The sequence below is a fragment of the Schistocerca cancellata genome, chromosome 5 (assembly GCF_023864275.1).
Source record: "Schistocerca cancellata isolate TAMUIC-IGC-003103 chromosome 5, iqSchCanc2.1, whole genome shotgun sequence".
Classification (NCBI taxonomy): Eukaryota; Metazoa; Arthropoda; class Insecta; order Orthoptera; family Acrididae; genus Schistocerca; species Schistocerca cancellata.
The window spans coordinates 421,171,780-421,195,795 of record NC_064630.1 but is presented as its reverse complement, the minus strand read 5'-3'; the positions used below and the strand labels follow the sequence as shown (position 1 = coordinate 421,195,795).

General features: G+C 43.3%; 1 protein-coding gene and 1 non-coding gene across 2 annotated transcripts in view; both read right to left on the bottom strand.

Annotated features, from left to right (window-relative positions):
* Positions 1-8,716: 8,716 nt before the first annotated feature.
* Positions 8,717-24,016, bottom strand: part of LOC126187723 (uncharacterized) — a 57,876-nt gene continuing 42,576 nt past the window's right edge. Inside the window, exons 2-5 of the mRNA XM_049928967.1 lie at positions 17,671-17,773; positions 17,387-17,581; positions 11,942-12,147; positions 8,717-8,938 (exon numbers count right to left, since the gene is read on the bottom strand). Of these exons, the coding sequence (XP_049784924.1) occupies positions 8,780-8,938; positions 11,942-12,147; positions 17,387-17,581; positions 17,671-17,764 (654 nt within the window). The 5' untranslated portion in view covers positions 17,765-17,773 and the 3' untranslated portion in view covers positions 8,717-8,779. The remainder of the gene's footprint in view (positions 8,939-11,941; positions 12,148-17,386; positions 17,582-17,670; positions 17,774-24,016) is intronic.
* Positions 19,768-19,851, bottom strand: Trnas-gga (transfer RNA serine (anticodon GGA)). Its single transcript is given in 2 exon segments — positions 19,768-19,802; positions 19,812-19,851. It is a non-coding gene; the product is annotated as a tRNA-Ser (tRNA).

Here is a 24,016-nt window from a genome sequence, read left to right as displayed (position 1 = left end):
GGGCAGCGCACATGATAACACCATTATAGATTTTATAAAGTGTCCAGTCACGTGACTATAGGAAATTTTTTACGCTTTCCTTGGCTAATGAACATAGTATTGCCTGGCTTGAGAAAGCTACAGAATGGACTGTTTGTTTGTTCCCTGTGAAAGACTGTACAGGTATGTACATGATGACTTGTATCTTTCTTCTCTACTACTCTATTAAATATAATTACGTTACTTCGGCAATTCTTGTTGTAATCACATTGTTTCACCTCTGTTTACTTTGTATTACGACATCGATATCTTCGTCTCGTCTCTGCTGACAGGCACTGTCATGCTGATCCATGCCTTCCGTAACAAGACAATAATGTTGTGTGTGTGTGTTTTGTGGTGGTGTAGGTAGTTCCAGATTTTTATTCTAATGGGTCATAATTTCAAAAAAACGCAAGCCCGCATCTCGTGGTCGTGCGGTAGCGTTCTCGCTTCCCACGCCCGGGTTCCCGGGTTCGATTCCCGGCGGGGTCAGGGATTTTCTCTGCCTCGTGATGGCTGGGTGTTGTGTGCTGTCCTTAGGTTAGTTAGGTTTAAGTAGTTCTAAGTTCTAGGGGACTGATGACCATAGATGTTAAGTCCCATAGTGCTCAGAGCCATTTGAACCAAAAAACGCAACTGCGCAGAGAATAACATCACTTTTGTGGCACTCGTGTAGAACCCATAGCAATGGAGGTTGGTCATACAGTGTCTTGCATCAGGCGTTAGGCATATTATGATGGTACTTTGTACCTGCAAGATACACGAAATCGAATTTTCGTAGTGATTTTGCTTATAATACGATAAACATGTATTGTAATGAGCTATACACAAAATATAGGCTTAGCAATATTTAATTAGTGGTTCCGAAGTATGAGACGTCTCACAGTATATGGTAAGTCGTTTTTCCGAGATATTGACTCTGCAATTATCTTTGGAAATGTCACGTCTCCCTCTGTTGCCGTCTTTGGTCGTGTGTTTACAAACAGTACATATTCCTTTGTTGTCTAAGTGATATTTGGTAATAAAGACATCTTATTCTTTTCTTCCTTCCCTAATAAGACAATTATGTTGGGTGTGTGTGTTTGTAGTGGTGTAGTTGGTTCCAGGATTTTCTTTCCACGAGTCATAGTTTCAGTCATAGTTTCACAGACTGAATACACACTTTACGTATTTAGACACCACTGTAACACTTTCACCTTTCTGAGGTATCTTTAGAGTATTGTGAACAATAATATCGGACACATACAGTCTATAAAGCTTTTAGGGGTCCTTCTGACTGCAAATTGCTGTTATTGTGCATAGCCTCCAGGAACCCTGTGTCATTTGTAATAGCTGGCAGTAAATGCCAATCAGTAGCATTATTTATAGTTTTTCTAGTGAATAACATGATGCGTTATTTTGGTCCCACATAAATTGGCACTTGAGAACATTTGAAATGCAGGAATATATATTTTGACGGAGTGTTGTGACATACATCAAAAAGTAGGCCTAAATCATTACATTCAGTTTGTCTATTTGCGTGCTTAGCTAACATGTGTTTTTCTGCAGCTATAAACCTGGTCAGGTTAATTTTATAACATTGAATTATTAGGCCTACATTCTCAAATGTCAGCTTTATTAGTATTGTGGTACATACTTAAGAAGAATTTTTGAGCACTAATTTGACCAATATGTGTCTATGTAGAAATTAATTCGCGATTTTATTGCAGATGTATGTGATAACATATTAATTGTTTTGCATCTTGCCATGTTTTTTCATCTTTTATCCTCATTCAGTAATGTAAACATCGTATGTTTTATCCTGCAGACTTATTTTTCAGATATTTTAGAACTTTTTTCAACATTTTAGATGTGGAAAATAATATATTTGCGATTCTGTTGAGCTTTTTAACCATGCAGGAATCTATCGGCGCCAGTACGAAATCGTGGTATAAAAATCGAACTTCCTCGATTTTACAGTGCAGCCATCTGCTATTGGTGCTAAGCATTCGTTTTAAACAGTGCAGCCATTTGCTGGTGACAGGAGCAAGCAGGCTGTGTGAAAGTGGACTTGTTTTATTTGTGTTTTCAGGGTTTGTGAGATAGTATTTAATGCTTATTTTTTACAAATGCAAATTTTTATTTCGTCCTTTATATCTTACAAGTGTAAGCAAATGTTGGTTTCAATTATTAGTAGAGAAGTATGCTGTCTACCCATTCTAGTAAGCCGTATATTCCATGTAGCCTCAAATCAAAGTTACCAATCTACCCGCCCCCGCCCCCACCCCCACCCCACCCCTCCCACCCCTGCCTCATTTTCCTGGTCCTCTCCCCCCCACCCCCGCCCACCCCCCAATACTCATATGCCTTCATCATCTTTAATGCAGTGTTTTCCATGAGTGTTCAGTGTTGTGCGTCACCGTTTTCAAGTGTTGCGAACGGAAACGAGTCTGTCACCGTGTTTTTTAATTGTGCCTGTCTATTTCCGAAGTGTTTTTAATCAGCATCACTGACCCATTTGTTTTTATGTTTTCTTTGCAACTTTTTCGCCATGTACCAGTTTTAAACAGTCACCGTTTTATCTCCTCTTTTTATTGTTAAATCTCCTCAGTATGTTTTCTAACTTTATCTGTAGGCTGCAGAGCGGCGTATTACGCTGCTGCTAGCTAAAGAAAAAAAAAAGTTGTCAATGTGACTGGTGAGCCAGTCCTTAAACGATTTTTCGGAAGTCAGTAACGAAAGCATAATAGACAAATTTATTGTCAGTTCAGATACTTTACCTTATTTGGCTGCAGAATGTGGACACTTGGGGAGGAGGGTGCTTCTTGCAAAATTTGGTGAAGTGCAGGAGAGGCCCATCCCATCCCTGACTTCAGCACATGGCAGGATGTCACGATTCCTGGAATGACCTTGGAGGTGAGGAAATGCTGATGCTGTCAGCGGAATATGACAAGCACAATTGCATGAAATTTCCCAGAATGACCTCTAGTCTGAGTTCAAGGTCATCTAGAGTGGCCGCTCTTCTACTACTCATCGACTTTACCAGTTAGCGTTTGTCAAGGAAATTTTCAATCACGACTGTCAGAATGTGACGTATTCTGACGAATCTGTATTTTTCTCAGCTAATGATGGTCCAGTACGAGAATACAGGACACAACATGCTCGATTCAACCCAAAATACATTCATTAGTGATCCTGCAGTGGCTGTGTGTGTGTGGATGTGTTCCTGTTGTCTTGGAATGCTTCACAGGAGAGATGGTCGAGTTGACAGTGCCAAGTATACCCATATTATGAGTAACATTATGGTATATACCTGATTTGCTGAATTTATTGACGATGTGTAGGCCACTGTTTCTTAATCTTTTTTGTACCATATTGTTTGTTCTGAATGCCATGTTTCCACCTTGTTTTCTCGTAATGTTTCTTATTATAAGCATTATTTTGTTTGTTAAATGTCAGTGTCTGGTATGTTTTCCTGTTCTTTGTCGTTTTTTCATCTTGTGTCCTTTATGTGTTCTCTGGTGTATGATCATTAGTGCTGCGTTGTGCCATAAAGTTGTTGTGTGAGTTTTGTGTCAGTTTTGTTTTTATTTTAGCGTTCAGTCTGTCTACTACTTCTATGTTGTACCCATTTCCTGTTGCAATGTGTCTGATCATGTTTAGTTCTTGTGTGTAGCTATCTTTATCCATAGGAATTATGTTCAGCCAATGTAGGAGACATCTGAACCTGACTTGCTTTTGTGCGGTGAGACGATTATACCTGTTATGTATTATTCTGTTGCTGGTTGTGTTTTTTCTGTATATTGAGAACTGGTGTTTTTTTAACTGTTAAAACAATGACAGCTCTGAAATTGAACAAGTTGTTTGTTTACAGTCAGCACTTAAAGAAATAGTTCTGAAAATATTTTATGATTTTACTAAGGGCCTAACTCCACATTAATGCTGCGAATCGCTTTGTTCAACTTTTGGTGATCACTTTTACAATTCATTGGTTCGCTGTACTCCGTCGCGGCTGTGCTTCCAACGCTTATGAATTTCTTGAAAATATCGACCCAGCCGATTATTGCTTTTCAATAAAACATTGATGTTGTGCATATCATAGTTGTAGAGCACCAGCATGCGACGTGCCGCGAGATCAGGCTTCCGTAGACATACTGAAGATCGTAGTAAGTTCGATGTTGCGTGATCATTCAGCTGCGCAGAATATCTGCTGCGAATGGATTCTGCAGAATTTCACCGAAGCTCAGAAACAGACTGGTGTCAGTTGGTGTAAGGAAATGCTCAAAAAATCCGACCGAGTAAATTCAAAAGCTGTATACAACATCATTAACAAGAAACAAACTCGGATGTATTTGTATTAGAGGGAATATCAACAGCAGTCAACTGTCTGAGGTTCCAAGATGAAGCGAAAGAAACAAAAGTAGTTTGTTCGCGAAGAAGCACTCCCAAGAAAATAATCGGTTGTTTCCCTGCTTGTAATGACCATATCGCACCGTCGCCTTACAGGATTGAAGAACAGTTAATGATGAATGTTATATAATATTTTTTCCGCAAATTATGAATGGAACCAGGGAAACCAACCGATAACGTCACGTGATTCGTCATCATAACACTGCCAGTTATCACACATAACGTCAAAAAATCAATTATTTGACTGATAAAAAATGGAATTAATGTCTCATTGCCGGAATTCAACTGGTATGTCGGTTAACGACCTTTGTATCAAACAAAAATATGTGGATAGCAGATTTCATCACCTCACAAAGCTGTTGAACCAACCAAAACTTTTTTTGTGGGCGTGACACCAGAGAAAACAATATGTCACTAAACTCGTTGGAATGCACGCACAAGTGTATAAATTTCAAATGCAGGTATTTTAAGGAACAATAAAACGATCTGTACAAAAAATGTTTGTTCTTGCAGTGTTTCGCGAAAAAGTAAAAAGTGGCCATCATATTCTTCGAAAATCGCTGGGAAAAGCTGTGGTCCTTTCGTCGATGAGTCCATGTTGCCTGAAAAGAGTACCTTTTTGACTAGTGATGAGTTGTGAGAGTTTCAGGTTCTTAGAACAGAGGTTGAACCTGAGATTTTTCTAGATCTCATACACATGCGCGTGGAGGTGTCCGAACAACCGTTTCGTCCAGCCCTTACTAAGGATGAGATTCGAAATATTTAGTGAATATAAATTTTAATCACGGATTCCAACCGTATGAGAAGTTACGAACCAAATGACGACATCCACAGGTCGATTGCATGTTTAATCAATGAGCTAGTAAATATGATGGGCAAATTTGCGCCACAAAAGTAATCCTCCCCTCAGTTTCTGACTGACCAAAATGCTACCAAGGATAAGGAGCGTAGGATGAGAAGGTTTGGGCAACTTTGAGACTGCTGGAAATCAATTTATTAAAACTGTCCCAACATGGTGCGGTACGTTAAAAAGAGAGAAAGGAGCCGTTGCGTTCAAACTTGCCTCCTGGCCTCGCCGTCGCGGAAGAACACCTTTTCGGCCACGTTTCTGGATTTGCGCCAGTCTCGCTAGTCAACGTAAGAACCTAAGTTCGGCCCTGCCACTCAGCACTAACGCAGCAGGAGAGATTAGTGCTGACTCCCCTATAAGGTTGGCAGCGCGGACTATACTTTTCCCGGCAGGCACACCGAGTAGGGCAATAAAACCCATGGAGCGCTATCTCCAGCTAACTAAGAAGCTCTAGTCGCGGCTGATTGGTTTCGACTCATTGTGAAGCCTACCACCATCTTAGTTGCAACATGAGTTGAAAATCATTACCTAGGAGTCTGATGTTTACTGGAAATTCACGTTAGTAATCCGGTCGTACCTCAAGAAGACGCAAGCAGTTGCCATTATCGCTGTAAGAATACTCGCATCCAGTTCTGCAAGCAGCCTACCAACAGCACGCCCGTGTAGCGGTAAGCTACGTACTCATGCGCACTTACCCTCGTTCTTGTTTCTACGGGGGCTAGTTTTTTCTTTTTCTTTTCTTTTTTCGTCATGTTCCGATCGTTCCGCCAAATGGAAACCACAGTGAAAATAAAAAAAAATATTTTATTTGCGTTGTTTAACTAATCTTTTTGTGTTAGCAGAAGCCAAAACCGTGTTACAAGTGGAGGCCGAAGTGCACGCGTTTTAGCTCACGCAGGCTGGCGTGAGGAGGGAAGAAGTATACTGACGTGAGGTCTGGAACGTGACAAGGAATGAGAATTCAGAAAGCGGACATAATTAGTTTGATACTTAACTTTAATCCATTAATGATGAACGAAGCTCTTGACGGTACATGAGTCACAATATTATCTGTTCAGAATACATTCTTGAAGTAGTTTTAGTAACTGAATATGGCACCTTGCTAGGTCGTAGCAAATGACGTAGCTGAAGGCTATGCTAAACTGTCGCCTCTGCAAATGAGAGCGTACGTAGACAGTGAACCATCGCCAGCAAAGTCGGCTGTACAACTGGGTCTAGTGCTAGGGAGTCGGTGGCGGCGGCGCTCGGTGTGCAATCACTGACAGTGGCGACACGCGGGTCCGACGTATACTAACGGACCGCGGCCGATTTAAAGGCTACACCTAGCAAGTGTGGTGTCTGGCGGTGACACCACAAATCTTGCAGCCAATTCTCTTCATAATCGCCGCTCCGACTTAGACATTTGTCGCGGCGTGGTACCTACTTGAAGATACTCTCGTTATAGAACGCAGCCGCCTGTGATTTCTACCAACACACTACGCTCGTCTGCAGGTCGTTGTCTCTGCCAGAATGCTGGCCTCATAGCCAGGGATTCTTGTGAGCAAAGAGATGAAAATCAGAGGGAGCCAAGTCCAGCCTGTACGGTGGGTGGTCAAATACTTCTCATCGAAAACGCTGCGGGAGCGGCGTCTTTGTTGCAGCTGCAGTGTGTGGCCGAGCATTGACATGAAGAAGGACATTCCTCTTCGCTTGTTCTCAATTACCCTACGTAGATGATTTTCTCGAATCGCGTGATCCACTCGCTGACCAAAATCATCGGCTGGCGCCCCCATCCTTCCCTGATTGCTTGCATCATGACTGTCTGTACATCCTGTTTCAAATTTCCTTCAACGTGGCTGCACTATGGCCGGCCGTTGTGCCCGAGTGGTTCTAGGCGCTTCAGTCCGGAACCGCGCTGCTGCTACGGTCGCAGGTTCCACTCCTGTCTCGGGCATGGATGTGTGCGATGTCCTTAGGTTAGTTAGGTTTAAGTAGTTCTAGGGGACTGATGACCTCAGATGTTTAAGTCCCATAGTGCTTAGAGCCATTTGAACCATTTTACTGCTCTATGTTGTCACGCTTGATAGTTCCGTTTTGTGGGCTGCATCAAATCAGGCGGAATCCTCAGAATGAAGACTACGAATTAATGCACGCACTTTACACTTGGCCGGAGACACCACCGTTCTAGGCATCTTTACGTACGCACTGTACACTCAGAAGTGCAAAGTGCGACGTGACGAGATCGACAGGCATAGTAAAAACACTATGCAACTTATCTGCGCAAAGCTTCATCGGATTTTCACTGTGGTTTTAATTTCACGCCCGACTGGACACTGAAAAAAAGAAATAAAATTGCTCTCTTATTAATCTGAGGGCCCAGTCACTTCGTACTTATTCCTTACATATTTACCCTTTCTCAATACATTTTCCCAATAGCTGGAACGAGTTCCCACCGTTATTTTCTTTGTGTGCTTTTATGTAGTCTTTTTCTCTGGAATGCTAACTTGTGGCAGCAGAATCTAGAAATGTGGATTCATGGATTTCCTCACACTCTGAAGGCGCCTCGCCTTTTCTCATGTGTCTGAGATAACTATACGAATTTTAGTAGCATTACTGTTATATGTCTGTAGTGTTCCCCTGTCCCTAACACTCAAACACGCTACTGTTGATACTCCTGCTGTTGTTTGCGAGATCCACGCTGAGCTGTCAGGGATACAGGTAGATCTTTCAGGTAAACCCTAATTTACTTCATAAATTGCAGGTAGATATGATAGAGCTGTAGGTAGGCGTGTGATCATCGACAAGAGTCAACTATTCTGTTTCCACATGATTTAGAGTTATCACACGAACGCTGGTACCCTGCCTTTTTCATTTATTAATTTCGTCACGAGTGTGACGAAGCAAAGCCATAAATCTCTCCAGGGCTCCCCAGACATGGATCATAGGAAGTGAGGGTTGGCCCGCCCAGTTGGCCGTGCGGTCTAACGCACGGCTTTCCGGGCGGGAAGGAGCGCCTGGTCCCCGTCACGAATCCGCCCGGCGGATTTGTGTCGAGGTCCGGTGAACCGGCCAGTCTGTGGATGGTTTTTAGGCGGTTTTCCATCTGCCTCGGCGAATGCGGGCTGGTTCTCCTTATTCCGCCTCAGTTACACAATGCCGGCGATTGCTGCGCAAACAAGTTCTCGACGTACGCGTACACCACCATTACTCTACGACGCAAACATAAGGGTTACACTCGTCTGGTGTGAGACCTTCCCTGGGGAGTCCACCGCGGGCCGAACTGCACAATAACCCTGGGTACGGTGTGGGGCGGTGGAGGGGTGGACTGCGGTAGTCGTCGTAGGGTTGTGGACCACTGCGGCTGCGGCGGGGACGGAGCCTCTCCGTCGTTTCTAGGTCCCCGGTTAACATACAATGCATACAATACAAGTGAGGGTTGCAAGACACGGTGTTAATATATTAAAAATAGTTTATTGTGTATTTAAATAATATAGACAAATAATACAAAAGAAGGAGAGAGAGAGAGAGAGAGCGCGGATCAGATCAGAGGCGGATGCCGGGGTTGCGGGAGCGCACGAAGTTGAGCAGCTCGTCGCTGTCCTCGCAGACGAACGGCTTCACGTGGTGGCAGGCCACGTCGTGCCACTTGACGCCGTCGTTGTAGAAGTTGTTCAGGATCGACAGGCACGACTCGTCGTTGCCCTGCAACACAGCACACACTCTCAGCTCAGCGCGCTGCCGCAGTCGGCTGGTTAGATGATTTTGCACGATAAATCGCGGTGATGCGGAACGAGTCATTTTACAATTATACGACAATTTAATTTGATGCTATGTTTACATGCTGAACACTGCTAAGCTTTTTCCCTTTTCTTTTTCTTTAAATATACAGTTGTGAGTAAGTAATTCCTGCGCAACATCTTTTACATATTACAGTAACAGAAATTTTTCTATGGGATACAAGAAGTTGTCAAGGAGAAACTTTTTCAGATTTTTTTCTGATTTTACTTTGCACCCTGTCAGACATTTTATATCACCGGATAAGTGATCCCAAATTTTTGTTGCTGTATTGTGAACCCCCTTTTGTGCTAAAAACAACCTTCATGTGGAGTAATGAATGTCATTTTTCCTTATGGCACTGTAATTATGTACATCATTCTTCCTTTTGAACTGTAGTGGATTATTTACAACAGATTTCATGATGGAATAAATATACTGTGGAACAGCAATCAGAATGCCCAACTTCTGAAACAGATTTCTACAATGTCATCGTCTGTGAGCAATGCAAAATGTCTGAACTTACTGATTTGTCTCTCCCAAAGACTTGCAATGATTCTATATGCAAATGTGAATCAACAAAGTTGTTTTATGAGTTCCAAAATGTGCTTTTTCCATTTTAAATTCTCATCAATATGGACATTAAGAATTTTGAACTTTCCACCATATTTACACCATGTGTTACACTTGTAAGACGTCCATGGCTAAGGAATTTATTGCTAGCGCACTCGAGCAGATGTAATTTCGATGGATTGCTCACGCGCTGCGTGCGATATGTAAGCTATAAGAGAATCTCAGACCAGAGAGTAGTGTTGGCTGCAGTAAGAGCTGTGTCAGTACGAGTAAGTATTAGCTAGCAGTCTGCTGTGTGGAGTTCGCGAGGCCGGTCGTGGGGGGCGATGGTGGTGCCTGAGCGATGTACTATAAGGTAAAAATAGCCGCGCGCATATGTAGTTTATTACAACAAAATTTGTATTATTGTTATATCAAGATCCATGTAAATGTTTTAAAAAATCTTTTAATAATAATCTTTTTTATAAAATTAACTTTTTTGACAATCATTCATTTGAATTTAAAGAATTTACTAATTTCTGCAATCCATGGTCATCCCGATTATCGTAAAGAAGAATCAGTTGTTTCTTTCTATACATGACAAATCTAACGGCCAGCATTGCACTGTGCTGTGCCAGAAAAATTTCTTATAGGAGCAGATTATACGCGTTATCCGGCGACTTCATTGAGGTAAGACTTACCAATTTATTCAGAATGAATTTTCAGGGCCATGACGCAACACTGCTGACGTCCAAAATTTACCACTTTATATTCACAGTCAATTATTGAAAGGTTATAAGTGAGCCACAGTTTTATTGAGAGATTAGTCACATTTCATTATTGATAGGTTACAGAATTTATCTGTTGGTAGGTTATACTAAACGTGAATGCTATGTATTATTTTTACTGTTGGGAGGTTACACATTTATCATTGGTGTAGCACCCCTAGATGTGCAGAACTGAATATGTCATATCTTTTTAAAATTGAGGGTGAGGCCATTCGCATAAAACCAGTCAATGATACTGTTGAGAACACTATTTGGACTGAAGATCGAGCCTGAGGGAAATCTGTATGTGATTTCTCCTAAGTCAGAATTATTTCCTTGCACTATATTGGTTGAATTATGACTAAACATGACTTTTTTTGGTTAGGTATGACATTACCGATTGATTGAGGATACCGTCAATCTCATAAAACTTGAATTTATCTAGAACAGTAGTGTGGCCATACAGTCAAATGTCGTAGATAGTTGTCAGAAAACACCAACCGACGCTATTTTATTATTCAATACGTGTAAAATTTGGTGAGCGACTGTGACAATGGCATTCTCTATAGAGCAAGTCTTCTGAATCCCAAACTGTAATTTGCTCAGTATACTATTGTGGCTAAGGGTAGATACTATTCTAGAATACACCATCTCCTCAAAAATATTCGAAAATGATGACAGCAGTGAAATACGTCGGTAGTTACTGGCATCTCTCTTATCATCTTTCGTAAACAGAGGCTTAACAGCTACACATTGACTGAAATCCTGCAAGCAAGGTGCATGTGTCGTTACTTGAATGCTGCCGGTGATGAACGCGTCGTTCCTTGACCAATTAAAATATATGTGTTTATTTATAACGACATTTCGGCTACTGCCACTACCATATCTATATCAAAGATTAAAGGAATAGAAGAATTAGAGAAAAAAGTGGTCTGATACGACACATCCCAAGGGATCAACGAATCCTCAATTTGGAAGTGGACGGTAGTGTCGCAGGTTAATATTTTACAGGGTGATCAAGTCTTCACTGTTGCAAGCAGGGTGAAATGGATGTAGGTTACAGTGGTTATGCAGAGATGAGGAGCTTTACGCAGGGTAGACTAACTCCGAGAGTCACATCAAACCAGTCTGCTGAATGAAGAACACTACAACAACAACAAACACAACAATAACAACGGTAACAACAACAACGACAATAACAACAACTTTTACTACTACTACAAGATTGAGAACTGTTACTTTACGTGTCCAGACGACGAAAAATAAAAATTAAAAACATTGAAAAAGTTACTTGCTGAAACTTAGAACGTGTAAAACAACTTTCAGTATCAGCCGGAATGAATCTGTGCCTAAGCGGGGCGTGAACCGTCAAAGTTTACAGAAATAAAAGCCACCTCTCGGCTAGCACTTGTATTTCTCCAAACTTTTGAGAGCAGTTGGCAACACTTCTAAGTGTTGCACGACATATGTAAACTTTTTTGTAACACTTGCGACGTTATATGAATGTAATATTCATACGTAGCGTGTCCAGTTAGATGTAAGAGGGGCCCATGGTCTCGCCAGAATTAGTAAGTAGCCAGCGTGAGAGTGAGTGACGGAGTGGGTAGCTCACCTGGGCGGCCTCACGGTTGTCGGGCTGCGCCTGTCCGAAGCCGCCAGTGTAGCTCCAGTCGCCGGTGTTGCGCTGGTTGGTGGGGCCGATCTTGGCGCCAGAGCCGGACCAGAACCAGCCGTTGATGTTGGCCGGCTGCAGGTCGGCCCTGTCGCAGCCAGCGAAGTTGCACTTGCGGCCCGATGTCCAGATGTACCGCACGTTACCTGCCGACAACGACAAAACTCAGTCCAGCACTATGGGCACGTCTCATATGCGACCTAGGGAATTGATCTGTGACATATACAGGGTGCTTCATTGATAGTGACCGGACCAAATATCTCACGAAATAAGCGTCAAATAAAAAAGTACAAAGAACGAAACTCGTCTAGCTTGAAGGGGCAAACCAGATGGCGCTATGGTTAGAACGCTAGATAGCGCTGCCATAGGTCAAACGGATATCAACTGCGTTTTTTTAAAATAGGAACCCCCATTTTTTTATTACATATTCGTGTATTGCGTAAAGAAATGTGAATGCTTTAGTTGGAGCACTTTTCTCGCTTTGTGATAGATGGCGCTGTAATAGTCACAAATGTATAAGTACGTGGTATCACGTAACATTCTGCCAGTGCGGATGGTAATTTGCTTCATGATACATTACCCATGTTAAAATGGAACGTTTACCAATGCGCAAATGGTCGATATCGTGTTGATATATGGTGATTGTGATCAAAATGCCCAACGGGCGTGTACTGTGTATGCTGCTCGGTATCCTGGACGACGTCATCCAAGTATCCGGACCGTTCGCCCGATAGTTATGTTATTTAAGGAAACAGAAAGTTTTCAGCCACGTGTGAAACGTCAACCACGGCCTCAAACAAATGATGATGCCCAAGCAGGTGTTTTAGCGGCTAATCCGCACGTCAGTAGCAGCCAAACTGCGCGAGAATCGGGAATCTCAAAAACGTCGGTGTTGAGAATGCAACATCAACATCGATTTCACCCGTACCATATTTCTATGCACCAGGAATTGCATGGCGACGACTTTGAACGTCGTGTACAGTTCTGCCACTGGGCATAAGAGAAATTACGGGACGATGACAGATTTACTGCACGCGTTCTATTTAGCGACGAAGCATCATTCACCAACAGCGGTAACGTAAACCGGCATAATATGCACTATTGGGCAACGGAAAATCCACGATGGCTGCGACAAGTGGAACATCAGCGACCTTGGCGGGTTAATGTATGGTGCGGCATTATGGGAGGAAGGACAATTGGCCCCCATTTTATCGATGGCAATCTAAATGGTGCAATGTATGCTGATTTCCTACGTAATGTTCTACCGATGTTACTACAAGATGTTTCACTGCATGACAGAATGGCGATGTACTTCCAACATGGTGGATGTCCGTCGCATAGCTCGCTTGCGGTTGAAACGGTATTGAATAGCATATTTCATGACAGGTGGATTGGTCGTCGAAGCACCATACCATGGTCCGCACGTTTACCGGATCTGACGTCCCCGGATTTCTTTCTGTGGGGAAAGTTGAAGGATATTTGATATCGTGATCCACCGACAACACCTGACAACATGCGTCAGCGCATTGTCAATGAATGTGCGAACATTACGGAAGGCGAACTACTCACTGTTGAGAGGAATGTCGTTACACGTATTGCCAAATGCATTGAGGTTGACGGACATTATTCTGAGCATTTATTGCATTAATGTGGTATTTACAGGTAATCACGCTGTAACAGCATGCGTTCTCAGAAATGATAAGTTCAGAAATGTACGTGTATCACATTGGAACAACCGAAATAAAATGTTCAAACATACCTACGTTCTGTTTTTTAATTTAAAAAACCTACCTGTTACCAACTGTTCGTCTAAAATTGTGAGCCATATGTTTATGACTATTGCTGCGCCATCCATCACAAAGCGGAAAAAGTGGTCCAACTAAAACATTCATATTTCTTTCGTACTACACGAATATGTAATAAAAAATTGGGGTTCCTATTTTAAAAAACGCAGTTGATATCCTTTTGACCTATGACAGCGCCATGTAGCGGGCCAACCATAGCTCCATTAGGTTTCCCGCTTCAAGCTAGACAAGTTTCGTTCTTTATAGTTTTTTCTTTTGACGCTTATTTCGTGAGATATTTGGCCCGGTCACGATCAATGGACCACCTTGTATACACTAGTGAAACCCTACTGTCACTTCAGTCAGTCCATCTCTGAAGAGTCATATATGGTAACACGTTTCAGTAGATGAACTACCTAATCTGATATGAAACAATGACAAATCCAGGGTGGAATAATGACAATATTATGAAAAGGATAGATTTCTCCTCACTATATACTGCAGATATTGAGTCGCGGACAGGCACAAAGAAAGACTGCTAAACTAGTGAGCTTTCGGCCAAAATGCCTTCTTCTAAAGTAAACAACACACAAACATTCAGGCAAACCAAACTCGCACACACACACACACACACACAATCACACACACACACACACACACACACACACACACACACACACACACACACACACGACACCTATCTCTGGCTTCTGCGCCGTAGTCGAAACAACATTGGCAACATGCGGGCCCGCCCACATAGTCATAAACAGACGCAGAAGAGTGGACGTAGTTCGAATGCAGTGCTTCCCAGTTCCCTTAGGCGCACGAGTGTGAAATTCCAAACTTCATTCTATCTCGTGGCGAGTTACAGTGTTATGATCCTTGAAGGTTCACAAACAGCTGTGTAGCATGTCAAAGAGCAATGTTGCAGCAGGCATCTTGGCCGCGAATGTAACAGGGCGATTCTGACACCCGTCGGAAAGTGGCTGTGGAGCAGAGAGGCGATACAATGGTTTTTGAGTGCTCTAGTGTTTCTGAACGAGAATTCGTCGAATTCGACCAGAATACCGGGAGGCAGGTTCCTGGTTGCCACTCCGTGACGACACCCCAGCCATCAAAGCAAAGACTGTTAACGAGTTTTTGGCCAGAAAATGGATCACAGTGCTGGACCACCCACCGTATACGCCGGGTTTGGCCCCAGCAGATTTCTGGCTGTTCCCCAAATTGATGATGACAGTGAATGGACACCGTTATGACGCAAGTAGGTGCATCTAAAAAAAATTGAACTGCAGTGCTAAGTGGAATTCCAAAAAAGAACTACAGTGATTGATTGCTTCAAAAACTTTTAAAACGATTTCATATGTGTTTTGATTCAGGGAGAACAATTACCATGATCAATATGGGGAACAACCAGAAATCGGAAGGGGCCAAATTCGGCGTTCACGGTGGGTGATGCAGGACAGAATAAGTACAGTGATTTCGTGAACATAATCTACGACTATTATTTTTCATAGGCACAGTTCTAACTGAAATGGAACCCATTGTATACGGGATTGGTGAACAGTCGCAACCCCCAACTGCTTTGGATTATTTGGTGGGGCCGTTTAAGGCAGAATGAAAACTGACATAAGCCGGGAGAGCGGTGTGTTGACCACATGCCCCTCCATATCAGCATCCAGTGACGCCTGTGGGCAGAGGATGACACGGTGGCCGGTCGGTACCGTTGCGCCTCCATGGCCTGTTCTGGCGTAGTTTTTGTTTAAGGCAGAATGCCCACATGAAATTCACAATGTGAGACTGATTAGAAAATTTCCAAGAAAGTGTAGTTTATGCAGGAAAGTGGTCCCTTATAAATCCCTCGTTCGGCCAATTCCTCAATAACTGCCGAAGGCTTGGGACCTTCAGCAAGTCGTATCAACAGAGGAGACTCAGAGGGAAAGAAAGTAGAGGTGTTTTTCGAGAGACGTTCGCTTATATTACGGTACAAGCAAGTCGTTGAATATAGCGGAAAGCTTTTCTGACAAAATTCCGAAAGTCGACATTCTTAAACAAATCTAGCGATATATTAGATTGTGCTATGGTCACGATGTTAAAATTACACAAATTCAGACTTGTTCAAAACGATTGCCGTGACCGTCAGAAGATACTGTACACAGCCGTACACAGAAAGGGCGCTACAAGGGAAGGCCAGCCACCAGAGAGATGCAACGTTATTGTGGTCACAGCATACAAACCATAGTTAAAGGTGTATGGTACTCTAGAATTTTCCAAATCTATTAAAAACTGTGCTGAAAATTGAGATAATTAACTACAAAATTTGTTTTTTTCTAAAGATGAAGTTAAAAATACAACAGCTCATTTGTTTTTTCATAAATTAAATAAATTCTAGAGTTTCATACACCTGTAAGTATGGTATGTACGCTGTGCAAAATTCATCGAAGGCTCTCTCTAACTTATGAAGAAAAGTGTACCTATAGGAACAAATGCAGCCACTAGTAAGTGAAAAAATGATGAAATTTCACACGTGAAAAAAATGAGTGTGAATCCTGAATCCTTCCTGGTGATGCTGACAAAGTTTTATGAATTTATTTGTAAAAGTATAGACACTGGAAATTAAAATGTCGTGTTTTGCCTCTCCTGCTCCAAGTCGGTCAGTTTGACGTCCTACCCCCCTTAATACAAATAACAGAGGATGGGCAAACCAGTCTCAGAAGGCTGATGAAAAAATAAGAACATTTTCGCTGTAGGAGCAGTTTGAATGTGTCTGCCAGGATACATGTACAAAAATAAAAATCATGATGAACCTGCACAAAGGATATTTGAGAAAAATGTGAAAATTCGTCTGATAGCACCTGATAGTTAGTTATTGGCCCATTAGATTTTTTTCCTGCTTATCGTCTTCGAACGGGAGGATGTAGGATCTTCTACAGTCTGTACAATTTTGAGCCTATGGATTTGGGACTTCCTGTAATTCAATACAAATAAATCGTTGCATTCCAAGGATAGCCAACACACTCGGAAGTACAAAAAAATCCCTAACGTGCAATGTAGGGGATATAAAGATCTAAAATATATGCCGAAAAGTGGGTGACGGAAAAGTGGGCGTGGCACATAAACACACGTGGTAGGAAAATGCTCCTTAAATGAACGAAAAAATTTTTTTTTCGGCAAAATCCTTTTCAGAATACTTAAAAAAACTTAATCTATAGAAATATGATGAAAACCGAAAATCGATTTTTTCAACCTGAACCATGGTGTGGTCCCCTTAATACTAATAACAGAGGATGGGTAAACCAGTCTCAGAAGATTGAGGAAAAAATAAGGAGCAGTTTGAATGTGTCTGGCAGGATATATGTACAAAAATAAAAATTATGATGAACCTGCACAAAGGATGTTTGAGAAAAATATGAAAATTCGTCTGCTAGGACCTGATAGTTATTGGCCCATTAGATTTTTTTTCCCGCTTATCGTCTTCGAACGGGAGGATGTAGGATCTTCTACCCTCTGTACAATTTTGAGCCTATGGATTTCTGACCGCCTGTAATTCAATACAAATAAATTCCGTGCTGGAGATTTCCGCTTCCACAGCTAGCAGCGTTACCTCTGGCGATGCGCTGCTTGATGAACTCGTTCTCCTGAGGCGTCTCTAGGGAGACGGCGTCCATGCAGTGCCTGCGGCAGATGTTCCTGGCGTCGAGCCAGTCCACCTCGAGGCTGCGCGTGGGCCCGTGCTCCCAGCTGAAGAAGTAGGCGTGAGCCACGCCGCGCGCGTCGCGGTACGTCGCGTGCCGGACGCCTGTCACACAGGGAGCACACGCGAGGCTTTAGTGGCGCCGCGGCCGTCAGCGAGGGGGCGCGTAGGCTAGGCGTGGCTGCGGTACTCACGGTTGGCGCAGCTGCGCGGGTCGGGCAGGGCGAGTCTGCGCTGGGCGGCTCCCATCGCCGCCATCAGCACCAGCAGCAGCAGCCGGCGGACCATCGTGGGCACCTGCAACACGCGGCTGACGTCACTGCTGAGCTACGGGCTCACGTCACACATCCGCGCAGCATACTCCACGCTGCACTATCCAGTCAAAAGTATCCAAACACTCCTCTGCAATGCAGAGTTGACCGCTAGACGTTACGAGAGGTGGACTCGCCAGTACAGAAGCAGGCGGGTCAGTAGAGAAGCAGTAACAGCATAATGGATCGGTTAGGAGACTTCAGTGACTTCAAACGTGGACTACTTGTTAAATTTCAACTGAGTAACAGCCAGGAACATTTCAACCCTTCTAAAGACGCCGAGATCTACTGTTGGTGACATGATTGTGGAAATGCGAAGAAACAATCACAGCTAAACCGAAACCAGGCAGATCTCATATATTGAAGGGCAGAGAGCGCCGAGAATTGCCGAGGGACGTTGTAAAACATCCCATTAAACCTAAACTACACTACTGGCCATTAAAATTGCTAAACCAAGAAGAAATGCAGATGATAAACGGGTATTCATTGGACAAATATATTATACTAGAACTGACGTCTGATTACATTTTCACAGAATTTGGGTGCATAGATCCTGAGAAATCGGTACCCAGAACAACCACCTCTGGCCGTAATAACGGCCTTGATACGCCTGGGCACTGAGTCGAACAGAGCTTGGAAGGCGCGTACAGGTACAGCTGTCCATACACGATACCAAAGTTCATCGAGAGTAGTGACTGGCGTATTGTGACGAGCCAGTTTCTCGGCCACCATTGACCAGACTTTTTCAGTTGGTGAGAGATCTGGAGAATGTGCTGGCCTGGGCACCAGTCGAACATTTTCTGTATCCAGAAAGGACCGTACAGGAGCTGCAACATGCAGTCGGGCATTATCCTGCTGAAATGTAGGGTTTCGCAGGGATCGAATGAGGGGTAGAGCCACGGGTCGTAACACATCTCAAATGTAACGTCCACTGTTCAAAGTGCCGTCAATGCGAACAAGAGTGACCGAGACCTGTAACCAACGTCACCCCATACCATCACGCTGGGTGATACGCCAGTGTGGCGAAGACGAATACACGCTTCCAATGTGCGTTCACCGCGATGTCGCCAAGCACGGATGCGACCATCATGATGCTCTAAACAGAACCTGGATTCATCCGAAAAAATGACGATTTGTCATTCGTGCACCCAGGATCGTCGTTGAGAACACCATCGCAGGCGCTCCTGTCTGTGATGCAGCGTCAAGGGTAACCGCAGCCATGGTCTCCGAGCTGATAGTCCATGCTGCTGCAAACGTCGTCGAACTGTTCGTGCAGATGGTTGTTGTCTTGCAAACGTCCCCATCTGTTGTCTCAGGGATCGGGACGTGGCTGCACGAGCCGTTAAAGCCATGCTGATAAGATGGCTGTCATCTCGACTGCTTGTGATACGAGGCCGTTGGGATCCAGCACGGCGTTCCGTTTTACCCTCCTGAACCCACCGATTCCATATTCTGCTAACAGTCACTGTATCTCGACCAACGCGAGCAGCGATGTCGCGATATCATAAACCACAATCGCTATAGCCTACAATCCGACCTTTATCAAAGTCGGAAACGTGATGGTACGCATTTCTCCTCCTTACACGAGGCATCACAGCAACGTTTCACAAGGCAACGCCGGTCAACTGCTGATTGTGTATGAGAAATCGGTTGGAAACTTTCCTCATGTCAGCACGTTGTAAATGTTGCCACAGGCTGTTGAATGCTCTGAAAAGCTAATCATTTGCCTATCACAGCATCTTCTATCTGTCGGTTAAATTTCGCGTCTGTAGCACGTCATCTTCGTGGTGTAGCAATTTTAATGGCCAGTAGTGCATTTCCTATCGAATAAGGCAGAATAGTGGATAAGAGACTCGTCGCCCTAATGCAGGTTGGTTCAAATGGCTCTGAGCACTATGGAACTTAACTGTTGAGGTCATCAGTCCCCTAGAACTTAGAACTACTTAAACCTAACTAACCTAAGGACATCACACACATCCATGCCCGAGGCAGGATTCGAACCTGCGACCGCAGCGGTCGCGCGGTTCCAAACTGTAGCGCCTAGAACCGCTCGGCCACCCAGGCCGGCCCTGATGCAGGGTTTTCGTTGTTTGTCTAACTTGATTACAGTCAATACTGGGATGGTACTTTCAAAAACACCACCATCGATTTCCTGCCGTAGCTTTGTCTAATCAGAATTTGCACTGCATTTGTAAGGTCTCACCAACGTGAAGCTGAAGAATAAAAATGTTATTTCTTCTTTTATTATATTGAATTATTTTCTCCTGAAGTTCCTTAAACGTTGTGATTACTGGAGTGGAGAATTTTTACTTCGTCTCAGGATTGAAAATATAGTGATTTAACATTGAATGACTTGAAGTTCTAATTGTATGCAAAAAAAAAAGCAGAACAACAAAGAGAAGTTGTCGGCTCTCAGTTTCTCTCTTACACACTCATTTACGAGGTGTATTGGGAAAGTAAGGTCCAATAAGGTGAGAAATTGAAACCACTGTGAAAATCCGATGGAACTTTGCACAGATGTGTTGGGTGGTGTCTTTAGTGTTCCTGTCCATTTCTTCACGTCACTCTTTTCAGTTCAGAACGCAAGGTGATCACGTAGGAATGTCTAAAACAACAGTCTCTCCTGCCATGTATGTGGATGTTGTGAGAGATTTCGCCTGAAGCTATGCAGCCCACATAACATAAAGTGTTTCTTTCTTCAAGACAACTGGCAGCCGTTTTCTGCAGGGGCAATGGCAGCGTTTTCGATGGAAATGTTTGATCACCCACAATACAACCTTTAATTGGCTCCCTCCGATGTTCACCTCTACTCACATGAACCGCTGGCTAAGAAGACGACATTTTGGCACAAACAAGGAAAGGCAAACCAGCGTAGAAAATTAGCGAAAAACACAGGGGGCTCCCTTCTGTGACGAGAGTACTGGAAAGTTTGTACAATGCCACGTCAAATGCATAAGTCGGAGCGGCGATTATTTAGAGAGATAGCTGGAAGGCGTGGCTGTTGCGCATAAAATTATTTTGATTTTTCACTGTGGTTTCCATTTCGCGACCGATCGGAACTTTCCTTCGGAACAGCCCTCGCATGTTTCTTTCCCTACCAATGCTATCAACACTACCGGCAATCCTATCGTTTACTGCGTCATTTATGTACCAAAACAACCAACCCGTAATTTTGGTAGACCGCAACACCAGGTAACAACTAGCGTGGAGGAATACATATCTCTGTGTTTGCCTGCGTGTTACACTTATGATGAGCAGACTTTAACAGCTTATAACCTCATTGCTTAACTATGCAACACGCCACACGAGAGTGCTGAGCGGGACACGGACACAAATTGTGCAGGCGTATGTTGGCGGGGAGAGTGTTGGTGAAGAGTTCTTGCTCGTTTCTGTCAGGGAGATGTTACAAAAAACGCGAATGCAGTCAGCATCCTCACATTGCGTAAGGGGTAACATATGGTGTGCAGCACATCGGATCCACGTAACTCCCAGACGAATTCAAAAGGCACTTGCGCCGCCTGTTTTCATTAGCAACGTCTGTGTCAACGGGATACTTAATTAAGTTTTACGCGAAAGCTGCCGACAAGAAGAGGAGGAAGCGGGAAGAGTGTCGGTGCCTGTAGACAATGGAGACGGCGCCGTTGCGCCAGACGCTCGCAGCCGACCCGGAACACTCTCGTGTGGGCAGGAACTGGCGTGTTAGCTCTTGGGAAAAACGACTCCTGCATTAACAGAGAATGCAGCGAGATAGCGCGCCGCTGATGTCCCTCTCTATCTCTCCCTCAGAAAGAGAGAGAGAGAGAGAGAGAGAGAGAGAGAGAGAGAAGGGCTGCACTCTGCGTGTGCTCGTTCCCTCCGCAACATTCCCACGTTCCCTGCGCACTCGCCGCCGCTTTCACCCCAGACACTTCGCGTATTGCATCTGTGATGACGCCACAGTTTCATCCCTGTGCTGTGAGCTAATACATGAGACTGTAACGAATCATCTGACGTAATACGTCCTCATTACTTTCTTTCTCGTTAAGGATGAGCGACTGTGACTCCTACGGTATTGCACCATCTTCTGTGTGGTAAATTATGAAACGACGATGATTTTCTGCAATTTAGCGACTCTACTGCTTGAATCAGTTAGCAGCGTTTAATAAGTTTTTACGCGTAATTAACGAGGTTTCTCCGGTAATGGCGAGGGTACGGAAATAAAAGGCAAAGAGGGCGGCAATATAGTGCGGTTTTGAAATTTGAGAATACTGCGTGCAACGGAGTTACATCTCCCTTGGCCTAAAATTTACCCTCTTTCCACTGGACAGCTAAGGTCAATTGAAAAAATTTCCATCCGACATATTTCACTTGAAGGAAAATTTTGTAAGATGGTGATTTGGGGAGAGGGAAGGTGAGACTAGAGGAGACGTGAGTATACTCTGGAAACAACGGATATATTTTTTCCGTACCGATCTAAGACATTCTGTAGTGTTTTTCCATAATGTTACCAGAAAATTATTTATTTAATTAATTATTTGTGTTCAGAGCAAGGAATAATGTATAAAGAAATAATATATATGATGTCCTAACCTGGAGTATAATGTTGTTGTTGTTGTGGTCTTCAGTCCTGAGACTGGTTTGATGCAGCTCTCCATGCTACTCTATCCTGTGCAAGTTTCTTCATTTCCCAGTACCTACTGCAACCTACATCCTTCTAAATCTGCTTCGTGTATTCATCTCTTGGTCTCCCTCTGCGATTTTTACCCTCCACGCTGCACTCCAAAACTAAATTGGTGATCCCTTGATGTCTCAGAAGATGCCCTACCAACTGATCCCTTCTTCTAGTCAAGTTGTACCACAAATTTCTCTTCTCTCCAGTTCTATTCAATACCTCCTCATTAGTTATGTGATCTACCCATCTAATCTTCAGCATTCTTCTGTAGCACCACATTCGAAAGCTTCTATTCTGTTCTTGTCCAAACTATTTATCGTCAACGTTTCACTTACATACATGGCCACACTCCATACAAATACTTTTAGGAACGACTTCCAGACACTTAAATCTATACTCGATGATAACAAATTTCTCTTCTCCAGAAATGCTTCCTTGCCATTGCCAGTCTACATTTTATATCCTCTCTACTTCAACCATCATCAGTTATTTTTCTCCCCAAGTAGCAATACTCGTTTACTACTTTAAGCGTCTCATTTCCTAATCTAATTCCCGCAGCATCACCCGATTTAATTCGACTACATTCCATTATTCTCGTTTTGCTTTTGTTGATGTTAATCTTACATCCTCCTTTCAAGACCATGTCCATTACGTTCAGCTGCTCTTCCAGGTCCTTTGCTGTCTTTCTTAGTATAAAGATAATATAGTATTCTCTCTCTCTTCCCTTGTGACCAACATTCCACGAACAGCTCTGTATTCAGGTCCGGTATTAAAGTATATTTCATTTAGTCGGTGTCACAACATATATTATTATTGTTAAATGATAGTACATCTTGTCATTTGTAAGATTAGCGCTTCCTGTGCCAAATCCTTTAAGATTTCAGCTTTTAGCACTACGGAGAAGAAAAACCATCTCGAAGCATTTCCGTGCCTAATGAACGCAATACGCGGACTTCAGTTTACGGATTTTATTTCACAGCATCACGTTGCAGAGGAACGCCGCAGCATTAATTTATTTCATTTCAACTTAAGTGCAGTCCTTGCAAAAAGCAGCGTATCTCAAGTAGGTACTTAACAGTCATTTAATCTTAGTGAACTGACTGCCCTGTCTGCTGATGCAACGTGCAAATAATTTCAATTACAACCGTGCTTGAGGCATGTTAAGAAAGTTTATTAATAATAACAACGTTTGTGTGATTTTTTCCAAGCCCTGAGATTATCTCGAAAGAGATAGCAGGATTATTTCAGGACTTACAGAATACGATAAAATACGGAATCTCAGATAACTGTAGTTTATCTCATAAAGAACACCTAAGCACGAGCGGTTCGAAGCTAAATTTTACTAAATAGGCCTCAACCATTTAACAATCAAAGCGTTAATAACCAAATTAAATAAATTAAAACCTCGATGAAACATTAAAATTCTAAGTAGTAGTCTTTCGTCTGTGAACAATAACCGGTCGCCTCTGTGAGAGTGCCGTCCGCGGTGGTCAAGCGGTTCTAGGCGCTTAAGTCCGGAACCGAGCGACCGCTACGGTCGCAGGTTCGAATCCTGCCTCGGGCATGGATGTGTGTGAT